The 10,620-nt window shown below is 43.7% G+C and overlaps 1 protein-coding gene across 1 annotated transcript; it reads left to right on the top strand.

The window, feature by feature from the left end:
* The first annotated feature begins 334 nt into the window (after window positions 1–334).
* ND-75 (NADH dehydrogenase (ubiquinone) 75 kDa subunit) lies at window positions 335–3,353 on the top strand. Its single transcript, XM_065228549.1, has 5 exons — window positions 335–451; window positions 681–874; window positions 943–2,130; window positions 2,195–2,377; window positions 2,441–3,353. The coding sequence occupies exons 2-5, from the start codon at window positions 707–709 to the stop codon at window positions 3,089–3,091; spliced, it is 2,190 nt and encodes a 729-aa protein (XP_065084621.1). The 5' UTR covers window positions 335–451; window positions 681–706; the 3' UTR covers window positions 3,092–3,353.
* The last annotated feature ends 7,267 nt before the right edge of the window (window positions 3,354–10,620 follow it).

Below are 10,620 nucleotides of genomic sequence, written 5' to 3'. Positions count from 1 at the left end.
AGTGGACAAGACACGGGCCTGGTAATCTCAACGTTCATGGTTCGATCCCTATTTGGCAAATCAATTGAATTCATACCGATTTCTTGTGGCTATAGAGCATAAAGCAAACTTATGAAAATCGATAGTTTATTTCTCTGACTGAATATTTAATAAATATTCAACAACTTTTTTTTCTCTCTGTTGGCCTAAGCTTTATTTCGACCGTTGCCACCGAATCCATCATAAGCTCATAAACTGTCAAAACCTAAACCGTTTCGCGCCTTCTTCTTTTCGATTGTGTTGTTTGCTTTTCATGCGCGACGAACCATCATCAACATCATCGGCAATCAACCCATCGGCAGTCCCATCGGAAAACGTCAAACGAAAATCCCGAGGTGAGCAGCGGAGAAAAATATCTTTCGCCACAAAATTTTCGACTTTTTCTCGCTTTCGGTGCAATTTTCTCGTTTCGGTACGTATTTAATGTGATTTCCCACGGCGGCTTGCTATTGTGCGGATGGAAAACGGTTCGCCCAGACGCGTTGAAATAGTCGAAATGTGGAATAAACTTTCTAGGGAAATTATGTAATTTGTGGCGATTTTCAACACGTTTGACAGTCGACTGGTTGGCTGCTGCGGAAATTCTGCTCCTCTGCCGATTCGATCGATAACAGACAGAATTATTTGTTTTGTTTTTGCAGAACCAAATTGAACACAACTAGGCAAGATGCTTCGTGCGCCGTTGACCAGGGCACTAGCGCTTGGAGCGCGCTGCCCAACAACGCAAATCGTCATCCGTACGTCGACGACGACTCCGGCCAAGGCCCCGGAAAAGATTGAGGTGTTCGTGGATGACTTACCGGTGATGGTCGACCCGGGAACCACGGTGCTGCAGGTGAGGATGTTTGGGTCGGGGGTTTCAATTTCGCCATTAAATGCAATTTAAATGTTTTTTTTTTTTAGGCTGCTGCTATGGTAGGCGTCGAGATTCCTCGCTTCTGCTACCATGAGCGACTGGCCGTGGCCGGAAACTGTCGTATGTGCTTGGTGGAGGTGGAAAAGTCTCCGAAGCCTGTAGCCGCATGCGCCATGCCAGTCATGAAGGGATGGCGAATCAAGACCAACTCCGAAATGACCCGCAAGGCTCGCGAAGGTGTGATGGAGTTTTTGCTGATGAATCACCCGCTGGATTGTCCAATTTGCGATCAGGGCGGCGAATGCGATCTGCAGGACCAGGCTATGGCTTTCGGATCGGATCGTTCGCGGTTTACCGATATCGATCACAGTGGAAAGCGTGCCGTCGAAGACAAGGACATTGGCCCATTGGTTAAGACCATCATGACCCGATGCATCCACTGCACGAGATGCATCCGATTCGCTTCGGAAGTTGCCGGAGTCGATGATTTGGGTACGACTGGCCGAGGAAATGATATGCAGATTGGAACGTACGTCGAGAAGTTCTTCCTGTCGGAGTTGTCTGGAAATGTGATCGATCTTTGCCCGGTTGGTGCTCTGACTAACAAGCCGTACAGCTTCGTAGCTCGTCCGTGGGAGATTCGCAAGGTGGAATCGATTGATGTGCTGGATGCTGTGGGCAGCAATATCATTGTGAGCACCCGTACCGGAGAAGTTCTCCGTATTCTGCCTCGTGAGAACGAGGATATCAACGAAGAATGGCTATCGGACAAGTCCCGTTTCGCTTGTGATGGATTGAAGCGCCAGCGTTTGGTTGCTCCCATGCTACGCAATCCAAGTGGTGAATTGGAAGCAGTCGAATGGGAGTCGGCCCTGATTACCGTCGCCCAAGCTTTGCGGGGTGCCCCCAAGGGCAAGGTGGCAGCTGTTGTCGGAGGATTGACCGATGCCGAAGCGTTGGTTGCCCTTAAGGATCTGCTGAACCGTTTAGGATCGGAAACTTTGTGCACTGAGCAGAAGTTCCCCACTGATGGTTCGGGAACTGACTTCCGATCCAGCTATTTGCTGAATTCACCGATCGCTGCCTGCGAGGAAGCCGATCTGGTGCTGCTGGTCGGAACCAACCCAAGATACGAAGCCCCTCTGTTGAACACCCGTCTGCGCAAGGGCTACGTCCACAATGAGCAGAACATTGCATTGATCGGACCGAAGGTCAATCTGTCGTATGATTATGAGGTGGGTATTTGTCAATGGGATTCTGAAGATCAAAAATTAATGAAGTAATGTTCCCCAATTTCAGCACCTTGGAAACGATCCCTCGCTGGTTCGGGACATTGCCAGTGGCAACCATCCGTTTGCGAAGAAACTGAAGGCCGCCAAAAAGCCACTGATCATCGTCGGTGCTAACCAGCTGGCCCGTAAGGACGGATCAGCCTTCGTGACCGCCCTGCACGTCTTTGCCAACTCGCTCCAGCCTGCTGATGTAAGCTAAGTCCATTCTTGTACACGGTGAGCTCATTTCTCACATTTCTTCATCTCCTAACAGCCCAACTGGAAGGTCTGGAACGTCCTGCAGACAAACGCTGCTCAGACGGCCGCTCTGGACGTTGGCTACAGCGCCGGTGTAGAATCCGCTTTGGCTTCCGAACCCAAGGTCCTATTCTTGCTCGGAGCCGACGCCGGTGCCATCAAGAAGGAACAGCTCCCCAAGGATTGCTTTGTCATCTACCAGGGTCACCACGGTGATGCCGGAGCGCAGTTGGCCCATGCCATCCTGCCAGGAGCTGCCTACACCGAGAAGCAAGGCACCTACGTCAACACGGAAGGCCGCGCTCAGCAAACCCTCGTTGCAGTGACTCCCCCAGGATTGGCCCGCGAAGACTGGAAGATTCTGCGTGCCCTGTCGGAAATCGCTGGAGCTCCTTTGCCATACGACACCCTGGATGAGCTTCGGTCCCGGTTGGAGGACATCGCACCGCACCTGGTACGCTACGGACACCTCGAGAAGGCCAACTTCTTCAAAACCGCCGAGGAATTGCTGAAGAACGCGGCCGTGCACTTCGACGGCAGCAAGGTGGACGTCAGCCAGAAGAAACTGGAGGACTTCTTCATGACCGATCCGATCACGAGGGCATCGCCTACGATGGCCAAGTGCGTCACGGCGGCCAAGAAGCAGAGCGCAAAGGCGGCAAATTAAATGAGTGAAAGTTTTGGTTAGAAAATTCTCTTTCCGTTAATGTTGCACTACTATTTGATATCTGAAAGAACGAGTAAAGTCTTGTTAAAGAAGGGTGCGATTTTTGTATCGATGAAATTAATTGTCGAAAGGCGCTGGACTGATGAGAACGCTATAGAAATGAAAGTAAAATTGTAAATTTTAATCAACACACGAGTTACGATAATGTGTAAACTGTGCTAGCTTCAGATTACATAAGTTAATAAAGATCAAATAACACTTAGATGGCGGCTTTGCATGTTCCGGTGCACTGGAACTATTTTAAGTAAGTGTGATTACACCTCACACAAGGTGAAAATTATTCTAGATAGAGCTGGAATTAGGGCGTAACAGCTTTTGTAAACAATTGGACGATTTCTAGAAAGTCAAGGCTCGCTTAGGCAAATCAATATCACCATTGGATAGGGGAAGCTTCCCCTTCATAGAATTGTATGGAACAAGTTTGGATTGCCATTAAGCTCGCTGACCGCACTTTGTTTTTGTGTGTAGTTTACTTTCCTCCGGATCGAACTCGCGACTCTACGCTAATTGAATCCCAAAGTCAGTCTATTCGAGCTATAATGGAGATAGCTACAGCTGCTGACGAGATGATAATCATTGGCTACTTCAATCTACCGGCAATTTCTTGGCGATCATCTTACGGTAGATTCCTGTATCCGGACCACGACCGTTCTACATTTCACTCTGGAGCTGTAAGCCTTTTGGATCATTACAGCATCGCCACTCTGAAGCAAATCAACCACGTGGTTAATGAGAACAATCGTAGCTTAAACCTTTGCTTCGTCACCGCTCAGGATACTGCTCGGCATTTGTCTATGGCTGTTCGTTGATAAAGACTGTTCCACACCATCCTCCTTTAGTTATTGCACTTGAAGGCAACCAAATTCCTGAGAACATTCCACCCCCCCTTGCGGTCTCCTACAATTTCCAAAATGCTGACCACGACAGTATCAGGGAACTTCTTTCGAATTTGGACTGGGACAGGATACTCGTCCCTGCCGATGTCAATGCAGCGGCTCAAACGCTCTCGCATATTTTGGCTTACGTCATTGAGCGACACGTTCCGAAAAAAGTTCCTAAACAAGGTAATCATCATCCTTGGCAAACAAGTGAACTCCGTATGTTAAAGTCTTCCAAAAGAACCGTGCTAAGAAAATACACCAAGTACCACACCCTACAACTCAAAGACCATTATGTGAGGATCAATCATGCGTATCAAAGAGCCAGTCGCCAATGTTATCGACGTTATCAACGGGATGTTCAACGGAATCTTCGATATCACCCGAAAACTTTTTGGAATTATGTGAATGAGCAACGAAAGGAGTCTGGCCTTCCATCGACTATGGTACTGAACGGCGAAGAAGCTTCATCCCCTCAGGACATTTGCCGTCTATTCTCAACCAAGTTTGCGAGTGTATTCTCGGATGAGAACCAACCTGCCTTCTGTTCGAAATGTCCCTCTCCAGTGGGGTGCTTCCTTCCTGCTGGAAATCTGCTGAGATGTTTCCAGTGCATAAGAAGGGATACAAAAGAAACATCGACAACTATCGCGGCATTACATCGTTGTGTGCCATATCTAAACTGTTCGAGTTAGTCGTTATGGAACCATTAGTCTCTCTCTCTCTCTTCAAGCAGCACTTGAGCGAAGACCAGCATGTTTTCATGGCAGGGCGGTCGACTACTTCCAACCTTCTGTGTCTCCCCTCGTACATTACGGAGAGTATGACAGACCATATGCAAACAGATGTCATCTACACTGACCTATCAGCCGCCTTCGACAAGTTGAACCATCCTATAGCGATCGCCAAACTGTACGCATCCTATCTATCTGATCGTCAGTTGGAAGTTGCAATCGACGACTGCCGATCTCCTCGCAAGGTAGCCACCTCGGCCCGTTGATATTTCTTGTGTATTTCAACGACGTCAATTTCGTCCTCGACGGTCCACGACTGTCGTTCGCAGACGACATGAAAATCTATCTCCAAATCGGAGCCATCGCTGACTGCCACCTTCTCCAACTCCAACTCAAAGCTTTAGCTAATTGGTGCCAACTGAACCGCATGGTTGTAAATCCAACAAAATGTTCAATGTAATCACGTTCTCACGGAAGAAACATCCAATTACATTCAGTTATATCCTAGAAGGCGTTGACTTACATCGTGTGAATCACATTATGGACCTGGGAGTCATCTTATACCCCGGACAGACTATGGCTTATATCATGTAATATAGGCTGTCTTGCAATGAGCACTCATACATAGGATTTCCAGTGCAAACTAGATGCATGAGTGTTCATTGCAAGACAGCCTATATTACATGATATAAGACATAGTCTGTCCAGGGTATTAGATTGTCAACTCACATACAGCCAGCATATCTCGTAAATGATCGACAAGGCATCCAGAACGCTCGGCTTCATTTTCAGGATAGCTAAAAGTTTCACGGACATCTACTGTTTGAAGTCGCTTTACTGCTCCCTCGTCCGGTCGATGGTAGAATACTGCTACCCTGTACACAGCAAAAAAAGTTGTTGGATATTAGTAGGTCAGTCCATCGGATGTACATCGATTTTGCGAACAAAATTACATCCATTGATGTAATATTGTATCTGCTTTTTGCTATTACATCATTATTTCATATACATCAGCTTTAATTACGTTGATCGATATTACATTTTTTTGCTGTGTATGGAATCCCAATTACCAAAACAGTGTACAAAGAGTAGAGTATATTCAACGACGATTCATCTGGTTTGCCCTTCCACGATTGCCTTGGAGGGATCCTCATCGCCTTCCAAGCTACGAAAGTCGGTACCAGTTAATTCACCTGGATCCTTTGTGGAGTCGAAGAGATACGACAAGGGCCCTGTTTGTGGCAGACATTCTACAGGGCAGAATCGATTGTCCTTCTATTCTACAAAAAATCGACGTTAAAGTTCAACCACGAGCACTCCGTAACAACGTAATGCTGAGGATACCTTTTCGTCGTACAAACTATAGTTCGTATGGTGCTATCAATGGGCTACAAAGGGTTTTCAATCGTGGTGCTTCCTTATTTGATTTTCACTTGGCACGCGAGACGCTGTGTCAGAGATTCCGTGATATATTTTGTTTTAAGAATTAGGAATTAAGTTGGACTTCACGGCCTTTGCAGCTTTTTACTTCCTGACTATATTGTATTTCCTACTGTGTTACCTGTCTTATAACGAATATACGTTGTATACGAGTACCCCGTATACAACGTATGACTCGTCTAATTTTGCATTGCATTTACAATGTAAAATTAGACGAACTATACGTTGTATTCGGGGTACTCGTATACAACGTATATTCGTTATAAGTCAGGTAGCACAGTAGTATCAACAATCAATACGAAACTAACGATTTTAAATTGGCTCACCACTTTAGTAGCCTATTGGTCCCAAGCAAACGATTAACGTACCCTATTCTAGTTGAAATTCTATTACTACACTATGTTTGTTTTGATTCGCTATGAAAGTTTGACAGATAACATCAGGGGTGTGTGGATTCATGCAGAACATGCAGGGGTGAGTGAAATAGCTTGGGACTGCTTGGGACCGTTGTTCTGGTACTGAGTGAGCCAAAAATAATAATGATTTTCTTCGGGACCCAGTGGTCTTAGAGTTACCTCTATGGTAGTATCACAAACGAAGTGACAGACGGAGCGGCTCGAAAACTTTGGTGACTAACCTGCTATTGCAATTTTTCAGTGTACCACATGGCAACACCACTACTACTGGATTGTACCAAATGGCAACACTTCTACTAGATTGAACTATCATTTTCACCAAATGTACTAGAATGTTTTGGTTCTATCTCTTTCACTCTACTCAAAACTGAAATGCATAAAAAAATGACAAAATGATACGCACTCTTTGCACACTGTCAAAGAATCATTGTACACAAAATCAACTTTGTTCAAATCAAAACAAAAAAACTAACCCATCTGGTGGATGATGGCACAAGCTTCCAAGAAAATTCTATTACAGTGAACCACATTATTTAAATGGATTTCTTCGCCAGTTAGTCGTCTGTCACTTCGTTTGTGGTAGTATCATAGAGGTAACTCTAAGACTAGTAGGTCCCGAAGAAACGTGCTCAACTTTTTGGCTCAGCTCTGGTACTATCTTCGGTCCCAAGCTAATCGATTCACCCCTCGAAACATAGGAAAATCCACTAACCCTTCATTTTATCTGTCAATTTTTCATAGGGAATCAAAACAAACATTGTGTAGTACTAGAATTTCGACTAGAATGGGGTACGTTCATCGTTTGCTTGGGACCAATAGGCTAGTCAAGTAGTGAGCCAATTTAAAATCGTTTGTTTCGTATTGATTGTTGGTACAGGTGTGGGAGCAGCCTTCCTGGCGTCGGTAGCATTGGTGCTCAGTACGGAAAACAAGATCGACGGAAAACAAATCAAGAAAAAAAAAACCCATAAAATGCCTAAAATTTTACACATTTAAGAGTAATTGCTAGTACAAAAATTAATAAAATTTATGCATTTATGAATAATAGATACTCATAAAAGGTGTAAAAAATACACAAATTTTAGGTGTAGTCACCTTTTAGCCGAATATGCCTCAGAACATCCCGGCGGCACCGACTGGGATTGAACCCAGGCCAGCTGGAGTGAGAGGTAATCACGTTTTCCGAAAGTGGTATTCACGTACAAAGAACCTTACAAAGTTTGTTTACAAAAGCTTTTGTGCCGTTAGCAAATGCTACGCCTGAAATGTCATTCAAACCATTTGTTTACATCATAATGAAGATTTTCAAAACTCAAAGTAATGCGAACATATTGCAAATTTCCATCGGGAGTGGTCTAATTTTACGATTTGCTACAGATGTTAGCTGATTTTCTCCGAGATTTACTCAAATAAGGGAAGGTCCATTAATTCTGTCACGCAAATTTGGCCCATTTTTAAACCCCCTCCCCCTTTTGTTACATTTTTTGTTTGGACCTTAATTTGTTTTGTATGGCTCGTCACAGTTTCCAAACCCCCTCCCCTCTCCCCCCTCAAAGTGTGACATAATTAATGGACGATCCCTAAGCACACATTTAAAATCAGGAAAATCATAACCACTGGGACAGTTTTATAAGTCTTAATCTGTCTCATCAAAAATATGTGGAAGCACCAGCCGATCCGGCTTGATCCATTGAAAAATCGATACAGAAAACAAAATATTCCACGTTGATGACGATTTCATGCACCTGCGATGGATACATTAATCAGGAAAGGTGAAAATATTTTCTTCTTCCTTTGCTTCAACACGACGAATGAGAACTACCCAAAATTGAGTTTAGTTCTCTCATAATCGCCAAAAGTGTAGGAACTCAGCAATTTGCCTCATACTTTCATTGAGGTAACTCTAAGACCAGAAGGTCCCGAAGAAACGAGCTCAACTTTTTGGCTCAGCTCTGGTACTATCTTCGGTCCCAAGCTAATCGATTCACCCCTCGAAACATAGGAAAATCCACTAACCCCTCATTTTATCTGTCAAACTTTCATAGCGAATCAAAACAAACATAGTGTAGTACTGGAATTTATACTAGAATGGGGTACGTTAGTTGATTTGCTTGGGACCAATAGGCTAGTCAAGTGGTGAGCCAATTTAAAATCGTTAGTTTCGTATTGATTGTTGGTAGTATCAACAATCAATACGAAACTAACGATTTTAAATTGGCTCACCACTTTAGTAGCCTATTGGTCCCAAGCAAACGATTAACGTACCCTATTCTAGTCAAAATTCTAGTACTACGCAATGTTTGTTTTGATTCGCTATGAAAGTTTGACAGATAAAATGAGGGGTTATTGGTTTTACCCATGTTTCGAGGGGTGATTCGACAAGCTTGGGACCGAAGATAGTACCAGAGGTGAGCCAAAAAGTAGAGGACGTTTGTTCGGGACCTACTTGTCTTAGAGTTACCTCTATGGTAGTATCATAGAGGTAACTCTAAGACCACTGGGTCCCGAAGAAAATCATTATTATTTTTGGCTCACTCAGTACCAGAACAACGGTCCCAAGCAGTCCCAAGCTATTTCACTCACCCCTGCATGTTCTGCATGAATCCACACACCCCTGATGTTATCTGTCAAACTTTCATAGCGAATCAAAACAAACATAGTGTAGTAATAGAATTTCAACTAGAATAGGGTACGTTAATCGTTTGCTTGGGACCAATAGGCTACTAAAGTGGTGAGCCAATTTAAAATCGTTTGTTTCGTACTGATTGTTGATACAACCTTTCCTAAGTAAATTCACTTAATTTCCACGTTCATCTTAGTGAAAATCGCACATATTCACCATTTTCCGAAAAATGCAGCTGCGCAGGAGGTAACCTCTCCCTGTGGGTGCAAACTTGTTATGCATAATTTGCCATGAAAACATCTCCGATCCATACCGAAATAATAAAATATAGTTTTCAAACACGTTTTCTTACACGATTCATGCAAAAGTTTCCACGGGAAATTTATAGTTTTTTTTTATGGACCGTTTTGCCCCAAAAAGCGTCTGTTTTACTTGGAAAATTTGGAAACTATCCTCCTTCTAGTAGTTCTCTCTTCGAAATGTAGGTGGCGAAAGCTTGGAAAAATTTCACTGCAAGACGCCAATAACTTTAAGAACTTTTGAAGACGCAATTTTTGCCGTACAGAACCTGTCAACATTCTACCGTTCATGCGTTATTGGCGTTGACGGCACCGTCGAAAAATTGTCTCTTCAAGAAAAGATTGACAGTTTATTATAGGATTTTTCGGTGGAGTGAAAGGATAGTACGAAGTCCGCCATGTTTCACGCACAGTCTAACGTTTGCTTTTGGATTTTATCATAGGAGTAAAGAGCTACAGAGTCGCCGTCAACGCCAATTGACGTTTTTGTTATACAAATATGCTCTTTTTAGATTTTAATATCTCAGGTAAGTGCATTATTCATACATATTATTCTAAACATCAAAAATATCAGTGCTAACATTTGAAAACGGTACAAAAGCCATTTGTAAACAAATGGTTTGTGGGCCCTTTACTCACTACTTGAAGTACACCCATGCGACACAACAGCAACATCGGGTAGGGGAAATTTTCCCCTTCCTGACGATGCTGTTGGTTTGCGTGGGCGTTCTTCGGGTAGCGAGTAAAGGGCCCACAAACCATTTGTTTACAAATGGCTTTTGCGCCGTTTTCAAATGTTATCACTGATATAGAGAAATATTATTATATTAAGTTCTTTAAAATCAATTGGACTTAGTTCAGTTCGAATTTATTCCTATCGACTTTGTTCACACGGAGAGACGAAACAACTCAAAAACGAGATAGAAGGAACTTTAAAATTAGTACTTCTCTATCACTCTCGTTATCACTACCAAGGTGACTACATATAGGTGTTCTAATGTGTCAAATTCATGATTCAGCCATGTTGGATTTTTGTATGGGACAGCGACCGAGTTTGTTTACAATTTGCTCTAAAACCA

This window comes from Ochlerotatus camptorhynchus, unplaced genomic scaffold (genome assembly GCF_037179485.1).
Source record: "Ochlerotatus camptorhynchus isolate MF236.1 unplaced genomic scaffold, CSIRO-AGI_Acam_v1.1 ptg000293l, whole genome shotgun sequence".
Lineage (NCBI taxonomy): Eukaryota > Metazoa > Arthropoda > Insecta > Diptera > Culicidae > Ochlerotatus > Ochlerotatus camptorhynchus.
The sequence above is the reverse complement of the archived record's forward strand: the minus strand, read 5'-3'. Positions and strand labels throughout refer to the sequence as shown.

Coding starts and splice junctions, on each gene's coding strand:
- ND-75 (XM_065228549.1), top strand. CDS start 707: ATGCTTCGTGCGCCGTTGACCAGGGCACTAGCGCTTGGAGCGCGCTGC. Junction 875..942: donor CGGGAACCACGGTGCTGCAG/GTGAGGATGTTT, acceptor TTTTTTTTTTAG/GCTGCTGCTATGGTAGGCGT. Junction 2,378..2,440: donor ACTCGCTCCAGCCTGCTGAT/GTAAGCTAAGTC, acceptor ATCTCCTAACAG/CCCAACTGGAAGGTCTGGAA.